The 18,103-nt window shown below is 36.8% G+C and overlaps 1 protein-coding gene across 1 annotated transcript in view; it reads left to right on the plus strand.

Annotated features, from left to right (window-relative positions):
- Cubn (Cubilin) overlaps positions 1 to 18,103 on the plus strand; it is a 2,223,842-nt gene that overhangs the window by 2,005,710 nt on the left and 200,029 nt on the right. The window contains exons 64-65 of the mRNA XM_090396294.1: positions 7,288 to 7,423; positions 15,882 to 16,069. Of these exons, the coding sequence (XP_090252420.1) occupies positions 7,288 to 7,423; positions 15,882 to 16,069 (324 nt within the window). The remainder of the gene's footprint in view (positions 1 to 7,287; positions 7,424 to 15,881; positions 16,070 to 18,103) is intronic.

Below are 18,103 nucleotides of genomic sequence, written 5' to 3' on the forward strand. Positions count from 1 at the left end.
TTATTATTATCAACACCCAACCTCCATGGAGTCAGAGACTCATTGTGGAAGGTACTCACTATTGCATACAATGTTCATCCAACCATGTCTTAAACTGATTCAATGTGTCCACATCCGCAACACACTCAGGCAATGCATTCCAATCACCAACCACCCTCCATGCCAAGAACCTGCTTCTCACTCCTTTGCTCACATCCTCCTTACACAGCCTCCAGCAATGGCCTCTTGTTCTACTTCCTTCTTAACTTCTATGAAAAATCTCTCCCATGTCTACCTGATAACAACCCCTGACCAGTTTATACGTCTCGATCATATCTCCCCTCTTCCTCCTATTCACAAGGCTCTGCAACTTACATTCCCTCAATCTGTTCTCGTACTCCAAAGACCACTGACCACCTTTGTGAATCTTCTCTATACCCTTTCCAACATATCCTCGTCACCATAAAAACCAGGCGACCAAATCTGTGCACAATAATCCATATGAGGCCTGATCAAGGTCTTATACAGTGGAATCATAACCTCTCTATTTCTGCATGTCAGGGTTCTCCGCATCATTGCCATTATTCAATGTGATGTCTTCACAACTTGTGCAATGTGACCCCTGAATTTCAGATCCTTTTCCACCATATACCAAACAAGTGAGAAGAAAGTAAACATCCTTGCCTGATTATTTTTCCAAATTGAAGCCAGTCAATCAACCCAACACCTGTTCTTACCATGGCGTCTTGCTCCATATACAAGTTGGCTATCAACCTGATAGTGTGTTGTGGAAAACCCATTCTTTTCATTACTTCCCACAGCTTCACATGCTCAACACAGTCAAAAGCTTTAGAGTAGTCTAAGAAACACATTACCAGAGGGAGTGTGAATTCTTTATATTTTTCTAATATCTGTCTAAGACAAAGGATCTGATCTCTGGTGCCCTTACCTTTCCTAGAACTTGCTTGTTCCTCAGGTATCTCTGCTTCAACTTTGGCCTCAATCATATTAGCATGATCTTCAATAAAATTTTGCTTGCATGAGATATTAAACTAATAGTTCTATAATTTGCAGATTAGCCACTAGAGGGCTACATGGTGTGTAGTGTTTGTGGAGAGCTCCTGAATAGATAAGTAAACTAAATAAAGTAAATAAGTAAACTAAATAAGTAAAATAAATAAACACAGGAAAATTATAATTATTCACATCATTTATTTCAATCAATATGCTTTCCCTCAGCTCCCTCGCTTTCCTTTCATCGACAAATGAAGTCAGGGAAAGAAAAAGAACTCACAGGGTGCTTAATCAGATAAATACGGCGAGTGACCCAACACTCAAAGTGGGTTGGATCACTCACTGAAGCCGTGCAAGAACTATTATTATTATTAAAATTTCAGGCAACTCCAAGGAGTCGACAGATTGAGGGAGGCCCTAACATCATGTCAAGAACAACTATTCGACATTCACACGCTATCTAGTATACCTCGCCTTGAACTCATTTACAGTCATAGCACCCACAACAGACTCTGGCAGCTTATTCCACTCATTCACCACTCTCTCTTTTGTTAAAATAACATATAATTATTTATTTATATATTATTTATTATAAGAATTATATTTTTTCAATTATCGTTACGTTAAACAAATGCACTGCAATCTAATGCAGTTTAAGAATTATCGCTGCAATTGCAGCTAGACTCACCAATATTCATTTACGCTTGTCATTGCACATGACAAGTGATTCTGACACTGCTTGTTTGGGCAGTGTATCGTATGTTTGCGCACGTTATTTCTGTGAGATACGAAACTTTTATTATTGGTGTTTGTTTGTGGTGAGGGTGAAATATTTTTAATAAAGCAATTTTTTAATATGTAAATTTATTTATTAATAAATTTAGGAAAAAATAATTTTTATTTATTTATTTTATTTTGTATATGCAGCACCCCCACTTAAATTTTTACCAGCCTCCACTGGATGGTGCATTATCGTGCAAAAGTGACTAGCTGCCTGCATCACGATATTCATGCCATACACGACAAATTCTCGCTATCAATCACTTCAAATCTTTGAGATAAAACTCACCATTGACCGTATGGCCAGGCGGAATGAATTCTTTATCCATAACGCCCTTGGAAAGGTAGAAACAAATCAGCATTGTGTTTGCTTTTGACTTGTCCAAGCGACTTTTTTTCGGATACGCTTTTGGTGGTTTCAACTCAGCACTGTAGTGATTTGTTTCAGGCTCATACTCAAAATACCACATTTCATCACCAATAACGATCATTTCAAGGAAGTTTGAGTCCTTATGAGTGGTTTTAATGAGGTCCTTGCAGTGTTCAATTCGATATATTTTTTGGTCGTCGGTCATCTTGTGGGGAACAAATCTCGAATTCAATTTACGAAGGCCCAAACTCTCCATCAAAATGTTGTGCACAGGTGATTTTGCAATCCCCAATTCATTTTCAACCAATCTCCCAGACGATTTTGGGTTTTCTTTAATGAAATCGCATAATTTTTGAATGTCAACTTCGCTCAGTCCAGTTTTTTGACGGCCCGTCTTTTCGTCGTCCTCAGCCGTTTCACGACCACATTGAAATTGCTTAAACCACTGATTAAACTTGAGTACAGGAATAAGCATTCATCATCGGATGCTTTTTGAAGCATTTGATGCATTTAGGTAAAACTCTTACCAAGTTTAACAGAAAAGTCAATCACAGCTCTCTGCTTGAACCTCATTTTCTGACCGTTCGTGAAAACACACTGTCACTCTTGGCACTATAACTCGGCTTCTAATGAAACAAATGTCAAAAAATGACAAAAAATACAGTTGACACAATACTAATGAAGGTTGTCACTTTCGACTTCAAAACGATACAACAGGAGGCCCACTGTTTTCTTCTATTTTCAAAAAGTTCGGTTTCTTTTTGGACAGAGGATGTAGGTCTGTCGTGGATGTTTCTGAAAGCATGTATTGGTAATAACTAATCTGTTAGCACTGGCAAATTCCAACAGTCTTTCATCATGGGTGCTATGTTCGCCCAGACCAAACATGCCACACTTACCTGACTCTCATACTCTTTCTCACTTTTGCATTTAAGTCCTCTAAGATGTAAAGTATGTCTCTCCTTGGTAGGCAGTCCAAAACAATTTGTAAGTTTCATAGAATTCCTCACTCTCTTTTTCAGGCCTATGCACCCTACTTGTGGGGTGCATAAACTACCACAATTGATACATTGGTATGCTGAGCCTCAAGTCGAATAGAAATTATCCTATCATTAATGAGGTTATAACCAAGAAGGCTTCTTGCCTGAGCTGTCTTCAGTATCACAGATACCCCATGATACTTTGAGTCTCCACCTGAGTAAATAACTAGCTTACCATTCTGTCTTTTGAAGTGACCTCCATTCCATCTGTTCTTTGTAATTCCCAGGATGTCAATTTTATACCTATCCATCTCTTTACAAACAATCTCATGAGTACCCACCTGTAGACCCCGAACATTCCATGTACCTATGTAAAATTCCCTTCTAAGATTAATCTTATACCTACTGTGTTGCTCATTCACAGTATCACTGACATATGATGGAGACTGTAATATACTTCTTGAACAGGACCCTCTGCCTAAGCCCTGAACATGGCTCTGATTATTCTGTGCAACAACCAATGCAGCATGAGATCTGTTATAAGGCACAACCATATTAGAATTTTGAAGTGAAGTCAATGCAAGAAGAAAGTGGTATGGTTGCAGAGTCCCTTTCCACATAAGATGAAATAGCAAAATAGGAAAGATTCACCCCTAACCCTTGAATACGCTAATAGCATTGGGGGGGGGGAGCAAGAAGAAAAGAAATAAGTAAAGAAAAAAGGGGACCAGTCTACAGATAATATAACAGATGTATATTACATGAAGTAAGGCATGGTCCAGCATCAGATACCTCAGGTTTACTGTGCCCATACTCACTAAAGTGAGCCCTTGAGGGTAAATAATGTACAGGTAATCCTCATATAATCCGGATGTGAGGTTTGCATAACATCAATCTCATTTTATGCGAGACTCATATCACGTAGAAAAAATAGGGTTAGGTTCCCAAATCGTTTTTTTTTTAACATTATATAAACAATGACATAACCAACAAAAATATATTTAATTCAGGTAATTCATGTAAGTTAAGAAAACATATAAACTATGAAACAAAATACATAGTGTACACTTATTATTATTATTATTATTATTATTATTATTATTATTATTATTATTATTACGGGCAACTCCAAGGACTCGACAGTCTCATCGAGGGAAGCCCTAACATCGTTTGAAAAACAACTATCCGACATTCACTCAGTATCTATCATACCTCACCTTGAACTCATTCACAGTCATCGCACCCACAACAGACTCTGGCAGCTTATTCCACTCATTCACCACTCTCCAAGTAAAAAACCTAGCTCTAATAACCTTGCTAACCACATTCTTGCCCAGCTTCCATGTATGGCCCTGAGTCCTCCCACCACCAGTCCTATTCTCAAAAATATCTTCTGAATTAATCTTATAGAAACCCTTCAGTAATTTGAATGTCTCAATCATATCACCACTTTTCCACCTATCAACCAATTTATGCAACCCACAAATCTTCAACCTGTTCTCATAAGGTTCATTCAATAGACCTGCTGTCATCTTGGTCACTCGTCTCTGGATCCTCTCCACCTCCTCCCCATCAAGAAGAAACCCTGGCACCCATATTTAGGCACAGTAGTCTAGATGGGGTCTTATCAAGGCTCAATACAGAGGAACAATAACTTATTTGTCTCTGCTTGTTAAAGTATTTTTCAACAACCAAGTGATTTGATGAGCTCATTTAGCCACTTTTGCAATGTGCCCCCTAAACTTCAACTCCCTATCCACTAATACTCCCAAATCCCAGGCCTCATCAATCTCCTGGAGTACGGTTCCACCAATGTGATATACTGCTGCTAATCTTTTCACCTCAAAATGCATAACACTTTGCCACAAGGGCACTGACAATTCTTTAGCTGCTTTACGTACAACACGAGCTGGTATACCATCCAATCTCACAGATGTATTGACATTGAGGTTTTGTAACAGACTATTCACCTTCATTTCATTCACCACAATTCCCATATAATCTATTGGTTCGTTCATTCCTGCAATGTCACTACCTGGATGATATACTCTTGCAAAGTACTCACTCAGTAATACAACTATATCAACTGAATCGGTTACCTCCCTACCATCGGCATTCTTTAAAATCATTCTGCCATATAAATTTTTTTCTTTTACTTGCAGCATATCGAAAAAACTGTTTGGGATTCTCTTTAGCCTGCACATAGCTAATGTTCTTTCATAATCCGTTTTTGCTTTTCTTACCACACTCGTTACCCTTCTGCCTGCGCTTTATACCATTCATGTGTCTGCTGGTCATCTTTCTCCTTAAATTCCCTCCATAGTTGTTTCGTTTTTTGCAGCTCAAGCTTAATGGTGTTATTCATCCATTTAACCCCGACTTGATTTATTATTCGGACTGTAGGTATACAGTCAGCCATTGCCTCGTGTAAACATTTCCTAACTGCCTCCCATGCACTATCAACATCTAGCCCTTGCTGTTTTACATGCCATGACATTGAACCAATCAAACTCCTAAGCTTATCATACTTACCAGCCCAATAAATCCACATGTACCCTGTCTTAATTGTAAATTTCACACCTTTAGCCACCTCCCAAGTCAAGATCCTATGATCACTCTCACCAATTGGTGGCAACGTGGTCATATTCATTACAGCCAAATTCTCAGATGCAATTACTAGGTCAAGCACTTTCTGACCCCTAGTATTTTCCATTACTTGCTGTCACAGATAGTTATCCCTTAATAACCGCATAAAATACAATTCCTTCCTCCCGTGCATCGTCTCCTCCTTCTAGTATGTTACCATAGTTGAAATCGCCCATAATAATTACCCTTCTTCCACTCATTTCTTCTATTTGCTAATACATATAGAAAAAATATTTTGTTCTGCTAGTTTCAATCTCACACCAAATAGCCTCAAATGTGCTCTTTTCTCTATCCTGCAGTTCCACTTCTATTCTCCTTGGCTGTTACTCATCAGCTATCATCAATAACACTCCTTCCCCCATTTTATTCCCCATATCGCTCCCGAACACACCATACCCCTCACATTCCACCCCACTAGCTATATCATTTTCTGTCAGCCATGTTTCACCAATAACCTGTGGCCTGGAAGTGCCAACCAAGGCCAAAAAATAAAAATATAAATTGTACATAATCTTCGTTGCTTATAATGCATAAAATGCTTTAAACAAAATAAAATAAAGTACATAATTTAATCGTCATCACTGTCTTCAAGACTAACATTTTATAGATGTTCTAATTTACGAGTGCCCAGACGTCATCATCACTTGAAATCTCTTGAACATCATTTGCATAATTCTCATTGCATACTTCGGCTCATTTAGTTATGAACAAGTCAGTAATAAGACCTTGCTTACCACTATGCTGCAATTTTTTATTAAGTTCATAATACGGAGCTAAACAAATATCCAATTGTCTTGTGAATTTTCTGGAACACTCCATTGAGAGATCATTATCCATAAAATAACTTTCTTGCCAAGTTCAGTCCTTCTGCTAATTTCATTAAACTGAATTCTTTAACGGATTCATCGCAATCAGAATCTTTGTAGAACTTTCCTCATTTTGACATCATCTATTAATTGTTTGTACCAGTTCCTCCTCATTTAAATGTATTTCCCTATCAATTAATTCACTAATTTTGTTTTTAACCATATCGCAAAAGTGCTCTAAGTGGGCATTACTATAAAAATAAATTTTTCACATAAAAAAAAGCATTACATATTGTATGTAACTCATCAAAAAATAAAGTGCTCAGCTTGAGATTAACACACTTAATTAAGAAAATTTTCAACAATAAGCAATTTATACAGTAAACAATTGACGTACATGTGTGCTAAAGGGTATTTCCCCTAATATAAATTCGCTACTTATAACTAAATGCAAGATGAGGGCAGACACAAATTTAACGAAGATAACATTTGATTTTTAAGTCGCTCGTTGAAATATATATGAAAAGATAAAGGGTTACTACAATTTGTAGACCGCATTATATCGAAACCGCGTTGTATAAATACCGTGTTATACAAGGGTTACCTGTACTAATATAAACAATTTGTAAAAATATTCATAATTTGAAATTATGACTGTTTTTACAATACGATGATAATGATAATAATAATAATAATTTTTTTCTTTATTTAGGGTATCAGCTCTCCATATCATTTCTGTGGCACATCAACTCCTCATGAGATCTATCCACTGCATGAACTGTGGCTTACTTTCATGAGTAATTCTGAAGGTACCCAAAGAGGATTTTCTCTTACATACAAGGCAGCAAGTAAGTTTTACTTATTCTTCTTATATGCTAAGTTAACTGTTATTCAATTTTTGATGATTGAGTGTTGTGATCATCTGGTAACATTGAGTATAATGATTGTATGAAACTGGAAAGATTACATTTTAGTAAGCGAAAAGAGGGAGGGAGAGCTAAAATATGCAGCATAATGTGAAAAGGAGGCTCATATTTGAAAAGGACATCTATTTAATTCAAAAGAATGATTTTTCAAAATGAATGCAACACAATGTCATTCATGAAATAGGTTAAACAATGGACCTTTTTATTAATGAATTAACTTACAGAAATGAAATCCACACTGAGGAATTAGAATTTGAAAATGAACCAGAAGTTTTCAGATTTTGTACTTATATTGTATTTTAATGTTTTTTTTATTGCATCATAATAAATAATTATATCTTCTATTCTGTATACCATTAGTAATTCTAGAAAGCAAAATGAATGCATGAATCATTAATGTTGCCATTCCGTTATGTTTAATGTTTAAGTGATCATTTCTTTGTATTGTTGTGAATGAGTGACCAAAATCATCTAAAACTTGTTTCAACTATTAGAAGATATCTCAGAATTAAAATTCTGAGATATCTTCAAATTCATCTGAGATATCTACAAAATTTTGTACACATTTTGTTATTTCAATCATTCAAGCTAGTAATATCACTATACAAGAAAAATCTTGTTCCTGAATGGCCACTTTTGATTTTCAGTTGCTCAGCAAGTTTTCAAAGCTGATTATTGAGCACAGCAATTGATTGTTACTATGTTCTTCAGCTTGGCAAGGTCAAGTTAAAGTTATTTAAAGTTAAGAAGTATTAGCAATAATAGTAAGCTGTATTCCACGAGCGAAGAAGAGGACACGGTTTGGTGTAAATGACAAACAATATCAAATAGGAACTGCAGGTAAAAAAGAAGTTATGAAAGAGATATAAGGAGAGGGGTAGAGAGCAGATGCATGAAGAATATAAGACTAAGGCCACGAGAGTCTTATATAGTACTAGTATGGTAAGGAAAGCAGAACTGGAATATTATTATTATTACTATCCAAGACCCCATGCAGTCAAAGACTCATCTGGGAGGTCCTTTTATCATACACACAGCTCATCATACAATACTTTAAACACACTCAAATTATCTGCAGACACCACACTCTCAGGCAAGGCATTCCAATAATTCACAACTCTGCATTAAAAAAAAACCTGCCTCTCACACCCTCTTTATACAGTTTCCAGAGATGATCTCTGGTTCTCCCCTATCTCCCACTGTTTTCTGTAGAACCTCTCCAGCATTGATCCTATAATAATCCCTTACTGACTTGGAGAACTCTATCATATATCCCCTCTCACCAGACTCTGCAAATTGCATCTTCTCAATCTTTCCTCATACTCGAATTCCAGAGGTTAGAAACTACCTTAGTCAGTCACCTCTGGACCCTTTCCAACATCTCTTCATCCTTCTGAAAACCAGGTGACCAAATCTGGGCACAATAGTCCATGTGTGGTATAATCAAAGCCTTATACGATGGAACAAGAATCTCCCTACTTTTACAAGTCATTGTTCTCCTCATCATTCCCAGAAGCCTTTGTGTTGTCTTCACAATTTTGGCCATGTGTCACCTAAATTTGAGATCCTTATCCACTATCATCATCTTCAACAATATCATTAATATACAAGTTAAACAGTAATGGCCGTTAAACAGACCTCTGAGGCATACCACCAGTGACTTTCCTTTTCCTGGATATCACTTCCCCATACACAACTTCTGGATACCTATCAGATAGCCAGTCTCCAATCCATTGCCTAATCCAATATCCAACCCCATCTGCTCTAGTTTGACTATCAACTTATCATGCGGTAATCCATCAAAAACCCTTGCGAAATCTAAGGATATTACTGTATATCCTCCTTCCATGTCCAAGGAAGCAGACTCCTTATTGTAATAAGTAAGTAGATTATAAAACATGACCTCCCGTTAGCAAATCCATCATGTCCATCAAAGATGACAACATTGTTGTGAACTCAGTTCTTGATCCTAGTTCTCACATGCTTCTCCAACAACTTAACCACAACAACTGATACACAGATAAGCCTATAGTTTGATGCTTGAGTTCTATTACCTCCTTTATGGAGTAGCACAATCTTGTCCTCCTTCCACTTCTTATGAACTTGACCCAGTGCAAGACTCATATTAAAAAAATATGTCACAGCCGACGTCAACTCCCTGGAACATTCTTTCAGAATACATGGTGATATATTATCAAGTCCCACAGCCTAATCAACATCTAGTTTGCTCAACTCCTGATACACCACTTGCTCACTTACAGTCAGTCTCTCCTCATCATTAACGGCTCTCAATCTTTCCATGAAGTCACATTCACAAGATTGAAAGACCTTTATGAATTGCTGATTAATACTGCTCCAAACAATATTATTATGGGCAACTGCCTCCCTCGATGAGTCTAAGGACTCATCGAGGGAGGCAGGAAACATCATGTCAAGAACTATTTAGCACAGTATCTATCATACTTTGCCTTGAACTTGTTCACAGTTATAGCACTGTGAACAAGTTCAAGACTCTGGCAACCTATTCCACTCATTCACAACTCACCAAGCAAAAAACCTAGTTCTAGCACCCTTGCTGCTTACATGTTTGAGTTTCCATGGATGACTACTAGTTCTCCACCACCACACCTGTTCTGAAAAATTTCCTCTGAATTAATCTTGTAAAACCTCATCAGTAATTTGAAATGATCAATAATATCACCTCTTTACCACCTATTAACCAGTTTCTGCAATCCACAAATCTTCAACCTGTTCTCATAAAGTTCATTCCATAGACCTGATACATCTTGGTCACATGCCTCTGGATCGTCTCCACCTTCTCCCCATCAAGAAGAAATCCTGCACCGAGATCTGCACACAGTAGTCAAGAAGGGGTCTTATCAAGGCTCAATAAAAAGAAACAATAACCTGCATGTCTCTGCTAGTCAAGTATTCTTCAGTAACCAAGTGATCTGCTGAGCTGCTTTAGCCACTTTTGCAATGTTCCCCCTAAAATTTAACTCCCTGTACACTAACACTTTTAAATCTTAGGCTTTGTCAATTTCCTAGAGTATAATTCCACCAATGTGGTATATTGCTGATAATCTTTTCATTCCAAGATACGTAACTTTACATTTTGCAACATTAAACTGACATCCATTCTGCTTTACCCAGCCTGCCACTCTATCCAAATCATCCTGCAAAATTTTGACATGATGTGTATTAACTATTGCTCTACCCAACTTTGCATGTCATCAAATAACTGAACAGTTCCTCTCAGATCCTTTCCTATGTTATTAATGAATAAACTAAATAGCAGCGATATACAAGAAAAGAACCCTGCTGCACACCAGTAGTCACAGTGGTGTGTAGCAGGGTTCAAATGTGAATAAACTACTCTCTGATATCTCTCCATCAACTGCCCTCCTATCCACCTCAACAACCCTATATCCATCCCCATGTGCTGCAGTTTACTGATTAGAATTCCATGTGGTATCCTGTCAAAGGCCTTTGCAAAGTCCAGCAGTATCACTGTAAACCCCTTACCTTTATCCAACTCAGTTTTCACTGTGTTATAAAATGTGAGCAAGTTACTGAGGCATGATTACCCTTCAAAAAATCATGCTGTCCCATACAGTATCCCATTTCCAGCTATCCATTCCTGTTTACTCTTGGCCAACTTCTACAATACTTTGACAGTGACTCCTTATATGCTGATTGGTGGGTAATTTGCTGCATCAGTCTTGGAGCCTCTATTATGCAAAGGAACTACACTCTGTGATCAAATGCATCCGGACACCTACTCGAAACTGTAATCAGACTTTCCCTGTGACACATTTTCCAGTAGTGGACATTAATACGGTGTGGGTCCACCCTTTGCTTCTATGACACCTCTAACTCTGCCGGGGAGACTTTCTACTAGGTGTCAGAACATCTCTAGAGGAATTTCAGCCCATTCTTCTTGAAGAGCTATAGCCAGAACAGTTCATTCCAAAGGTGTTCTATGGGATTCAGGTCAGGGCTCTGTGCTGGCCACTCCATTTATGGAACTTTATTGTCCACAAACCATTCCCTCACAGACCTTGCTTTATGGCAGGTAGCACTGTCATGCTGATACAGACAACAGTCATCACCGAATTGATCTTCTACCGTGGATAGTACGCAACGAGTAAAAATGACCTTGTACCATTTCGCATTTAGATTTCCATGTAGTGTTATGAGAGGGCCAAGTCCATTCCATTAATCCCCCCCCCATGCTGTAATGCCTCCTGGTCCAAATTTCACTGTTGGCACCACACACACACGCTTGCAGGAATCATTCTCCAGGCATTTGCCACACCCAGACTCTCCCATCAGACTGTCACATGGTAAAGCATGATTCATCACTCAAAATCACACATTCCTGGTTGTCTTCTGTCCAGTGGCGTCACTCTTTATGCCACTGCATGCGGTGCTTAGTGTTCACAGGAGAAATGTTTGGTTTATGGGCAGCTGCTTGACCATGGAACCCCCATTCCTCTTAATTCTCGATGTACAGTCATAGTTCTGGCTGGACAGTTAGTAACACTCTGGAACTCCAAGGTGATTGTTTCACTCAATGTCTGGCAATTTTCATATACAACCTTCTTCAATGCTCGATGATCCCTGTCTGTCATTAAATACCACCTACCCAACCATGGTTTTGTTGTGGTTGTGCCTTCACAATCACGTCACTGACTGTTGACTTGAGCAACTTGAGAAGGGTTGAAATGTCTCTGACAGATTTCTTACTGATGTGGCAACCAATAACTAGTCCACGTTCAAAGTCACTGAGCTCCCTTGACATACTCATTCTGCTCATACTTCTTATCATTGAACAACACACAGCTCTGTGCCTCCTTTTATACCTTATATATATATATATATATATTTCCCCTCTTTCCTACCCCTCAGGACTAACCCAGAGCTGAGACTTACATTAAAAATATGATCAAGGGTACTGACAATTCCTTTGCCACTTCACATAAATCTCGAGCTGGTATACCATCAAATCCCACAGCTGTATTCACATTAAGTTCTGTCTGCACATTTAGCCTAGTGGCTATACGCTTGGCAACCATATGCCTGGGGAAAGAGTGTCCTAAGTTCGATTTCCGTCGACGACGTGAGGAGCTTAAGGATCTTTCTCAACCATAGAGAAGTTAGGCAGTCTTGGGCATGGACAGCAGGGTTTTTCCCCCAGTTTATCTGGGGTTTTCCATCCTGCAAGCAGGCAAACTGGCCCCATGAACACAGATGACATAGGATATAATACTTAATCCCTCATTAGGAGTGCTCAACCAGTCCTAAGGGGCAGTCGAGGAATAGGGGTAACCTCACACGAATAAAAAAAAAAAATTAAGGTTCTGTAATATGCTATTCACTTCCATTTCATTTACCTCTGTTCCCTCATTCCTGCAATATCACCACCTGGTTGATATACTTTTGCACAGCGTTCGTTTAGTAATTCAACTATTTTGACTGATTCAGTTACCTCTCTACAATCAACATTCCTTAAAATCATTCTGCCATATACTTTCTTTCTTTTACCTGTAGCATATTGAAAGAATGTTTGGGATTCTCTTTAGCATGCGTTACTAACTTCCTTTCATAATCTGCTTTTGCTTCTCTTACTACACTAGTTACCCGTCTGGCATGTGCCTTGTACCTTTCACGTGCCTGCAGATCACCTTTCTTCTTAAATTTTTTAAATGAAGAATTTCTCCTCAAATGAGAGTCTTGGATTTGATCATCTCTTCAGAGGATGTTATTATAAATGAGATGTCAAATCGCCCTCCAGTTTTTGGGAGTGACTGTGAAGTGATTATCTCGGTGGTTGCCAACAGTGTGAGGACCTCTGTGAGTATAGGGTATATGTGGAACTACAAGGTTGGTGATTATGAGTAGGTCAGGAAACAGCTTGCAGTTGTTCCATAGAATGTGGAATTGGTTTCCAAGTGTCAGAAGGTTAAACAAGGGGTACGTGTGAAATAGATGAATAAAGAGATTAAACATGTGATAGAGAGAAAAAAGACATTATGGAGGCAACATAAGAGAAGTGGTAATAATCGATTCCATGAGGATTACAAAGAACAAGAAAGGAGAATGACTTGGTTGGTAATGGTTGAAAAGTTCAGTATCAGCAGCAGTTAGCTAATGAAACCAAAAATAATCCTAGGGAGTTCTTTTGATATGGAACGAGCAGAAAAAAGAATGATTATGGAAGAATTGGAAATAATGGTATGACAACTACTGCACAGCATGTAGTTGAGATATTTAATGAGCAGTTCATAAAGGTATTTCATTCTTGTAAATGTGATATCATGGAAAGTTAGAGAGCAGTTGATGATAAAGAGAAGAGATTAACTGTAAGTGACCAAGAGGTATATGGAAACTTGATTTATCACTGCAGATTTTGAAGGAATATGCCAAGGAGTTGCCATCTGCCTTGACATATTTGTTAAATACGAGTCTTGCACTGGGCCAAGTTCTGAAGGAGTGGAAGGAGGGCAAGATTGTGCCACTTCAGGGAGGTGACAGCACTCAAACATCAAATTATAGGCCTGTCTGTGTGTCGTTTGTTGAGGTTAAAGTGTTATGGGGCTGATGAGAATCAGGATACAGAATTGGTTGGACAACAATGGTATTATCTTTGATGGACAGCATGGATTTGCTAAAGGCAGTTCATGTTTCAGTAGTCTACGTACATGTTGCAATAATGTGATGGCTTCATTGGACAAAGGAGATGGATACACAGTAGTATACATAGATTTTGCAAAGCCTTTTGATAGATTATCATATGATAAGTTGGTAGTCAAACTAGAGCTGAGTGGTTGGATATCAGACTAGTACATTAGATGTTGGAAGCTTTTACTAGTACATTAGATGTTGGAAGCTTTAACTAGTACATTAGATTGAAGATTGACTATCTGATAGGTATCAACAAATTGTGTATGGGGAGCAATATCCCAGAAGAGGAAAGTCACTAGTGGTGTGCATCAGAAGTCTGTTTTGGGCCATTTCTGTTTAACCTGTTTAATGATATTTGGGAAAATTTGGATGGGGATATTCAGTTGTCTGCAGATGATGAAAGATTGGGATAGAGCAGATGTTGTGGTCTTACAAGAAAATTTGAATAGATTAAGTGAATTGGCACGAGTGGGGATGCCAGTGAATATTGCAAAACGTACATTTTTAAAATTTGGAAAACAAAGATGGGATGTACAATTTATGCTTGGTGGGAATATATTGTTGGAGGTGGAGGAAATAAGAGATCTTGGAGTGATGGTGGATAAGGACCTAAAATTTAGTTGACATGTTGCGAAAATTGTAAGGAGAATACAACGAATTTTGGAAATGTTATGGTGGACAGTAACTTATATATATAAGTAAGGAGATTCTGGTTCCCGTTATGGAACATTCTGATTAGGCTATACATGGACTACTCTGCACATATTTGGTCACCTGGTTTATAAAAGGATGAAGAGAAGTGGGAAATGATCCAGAATCGACTGACTATTGTAGTTTCTGATCTTTGGAATGTTGAATATCAGGTACGGTTGAGAAGATGCAGTTTACATAGTCTAGTGGATAGGAGAAAGAGGAATAATATGATAGAGATGTACAAGTTGTTAAGGGGTTTGCTATAGGATTATCATCGAAGAAGTTTTTCCTAAAATACTGAGAGGTTGGGGGATAACAAGAGGTCATCCCTGGTAGCTATATAAACAGGGAGTGAGCAGGGGAATGAGAAGCAGGTATTTTGCAATGAGAATTGTGAATATTCAAAGTGTGAGTATTCACAACTCTCCATGAGAGTGTGTTGTATGCAGGAATTTAAATGTATCTAAGGTGCGGTATGATGAGCTGTGTGTATGACAATGGGATGAGTCTTTGACTCCATGGGGTGTTAGTGTAATAATAATAATAGTAATAATAATGCAGAACATATTATTCACAAAGGTCTACTATCTCCTTAAAGCATCATATTTCTATCCATTCATTTATTGTCAAATTCTGCCTTTGATCAGTCTGTAATTTGCAACCTTTGTCTTAAAGCTTCCTTTATCTAATGGAACAGTTCTGCTCTCATTCCACTCTTTCTTCAGAACTTATACATTACTTTCTACACTCTCTGACATATTCCTGCACCTATTTTCTCTGACATCCACCAATTTTCTCTCTTGCTTTTGAAATTGTTGCACTGTTGGCATTCACTTTCATAACATATCTTCATTTCCTATGCATTTGATTCACATTAAGAAACCTACAAGTTAAAAAAATGTTTGTGTGATCAGTGCATACTATTGTTAATTATTTAAAATAATATATTTTCAAGTCCCTCTGCACTTCAAATAATAATAACTTTTGTTCTTATTTTTAGATTGCAGCAGACCCTATACTGAAAACAATGGAGTTATCATGAGTCCACTTTATCCTTCTCATTTTGGAGGCAATCGTGAATGCATAATCACCATTGAAGCACCAGCAGGATATACAGTTGCTTTATATTTTTTGCAGTTTACTTATATGAGAACAAACACTGACCAATGCAGCATTAATAAATTACAGGTGAATCTTTATTTATTTATTTTTAATTATCATAAAATGTTAATTATTAAGATGTCTTTTTTATGTATATGTAGTACCAGATATCTTAATAAGAGATCATTTCTGCGTGAACAAAAATCTTATGAACAGAATAAAATGTAAAACAAACAACTCAAAATATAGTATTATTATTATCTTAATTAGATATTTTTTTTTATAAGATCCTGTCAACACTCATTTGAGTTTTTCATTTCCACTTGGAGAACACACCAATCCATAGTCAACAGATTTAAAACCGATTGTAGTTTCACAGCATCAGATAATTTGGTTGTAATAAAATTAAAACAAACCAAATCGTTCCACTTTTCAAGCAAAAAATCAATTTTTTTAACTTTTAATCACACTTCTTTCCACTCCTCTTCTTCCTTTCATATAACGTAATCCATTTTCTCCTCTTTCTTAATCTGAGAAAATCCTCTTACCACTTTATGACATATTATAATTTTTTTTTTCATTATTATTCCCAGGCCCTATAGACCATATTTAATCACTCTCATCATTGTAGCCTGTTTTATAGGACCTTGTCCTCAGGTGAGGAACTTTCTTTTCAATGGCAGATGAAAAGTCAGTGCAAAAATGCAAGTGTAAAAGAGTGACTGCATTTTTTACCTCATAATGCTTATATATAAATAAAAGTAAATCTTAAAAAATTCATTTCCTTTTGAATTTATTGAAATTCAATAAGTAATCTTGATTCATTTATAACTTTTTGCTACAATCCTAAAATTGCATCACAGTATTTCACACACAATATCTATAGAATACTTTCCTCATGCTTTTCATTGCACACTCTTATTCTCCCTTAAGAGCTTTAGCACTTACAATGCTGTTGATATTGTTCAGATCCTGTTATTATTATCACTGCAATAAAGCATATTGTAATGTATTCAGTAATAATCCAAACTTCAAGCATTATTTGTACTGGGAATATGATGTCTTTTCTAAGCAAAATTGTTAATCTAGGTCTCTACCTACATGAAATCTACTTTTGGAGCAGTGCATAACCACCTCTTCAGTGATGATTTTATTTAATAAAATTACAATGTGCACTATATATTAATTAATTAAAATTATGTTTAATTAACATTTCCAATATCTTGGCAAGACAAATTGCCATCATCAGAGAATAGTGACCAAATTGATATGTGCATGAAGATATTACATTGGGTAAATAAAACCAAAGCACAACAAAGGCAAGCCTAAAGTTCTAAACAGTGTTCCCCAGTTGGCTAGGGTAGGCATTCTTGGCTGTTGAGCTGAATTCCTAAGGATGAGTAGTGTTTCCCAGATTTTTGACCAAATTTTCAAGCTTGGTGCAAGGCCTTTGAAAAACATCTCTTGAAAAGATAACATTATCAAAAATTATGGAGACAACTACCGTGTTAAAGCAAAACTTTAGTTTAATATAAACCAAAATGAACACTGGATGTTTCGACCTTCATATCAAGGTCATCATCTGGAGCACACACACACACACACACACACACACACATATATATATATATATATATATGAAAGAATGATCATTGACTCAGTTAACATACATAGTTTTATGAAAAAAAATTGAATGACTAGGTCATTCAATTTTTTTTCATAAAACTTTGATTTCTGTCATCTATTTTCCGAAACTAGTAGTGTGTTTATATTAAAACCTTTTTAATTAAATCTCGGTTCTAGTCATTCAATTTTTTTTCATAAAACTATATATATATATATATATATATATATACAAAGAAACAAGCTTCACTACAATCTGCATGGTTTGCTAAAGTTAATGACCAACTGTTACAACAATTATTGGTCTGACCTCTAGTGAGGGAAAAAAAAAAAACCTTTACTACATCAAAGCTAAAGTCCTATTATTATTATCTATTAGGTTACAAAATTAAATTGGACTGGAGAGTAACATGTTTATATATATAAACTATGTGATTATACATATAAATTTCAACCAATTGGTATGGAATAGTTTCCAATAAAAGCTGAAATTTGTTT

This window comes from Typopeltis vanoorti, chromosome 8, assembly GCF_054136105.1.
Source record: "Typopeltis vanoorti isolate ZY-2024b chromosome 8, IOZ_Tvanoo_1.0, whole genome shotgun sequence".
Taxonomy (NCBI): domain Eukaryota; kingdom Metazoa; phylum Arthropoda; class Arachnida; order Uropygi; family Thelyphonidae; genus Typopeltis; species Typopeltis vanoorti.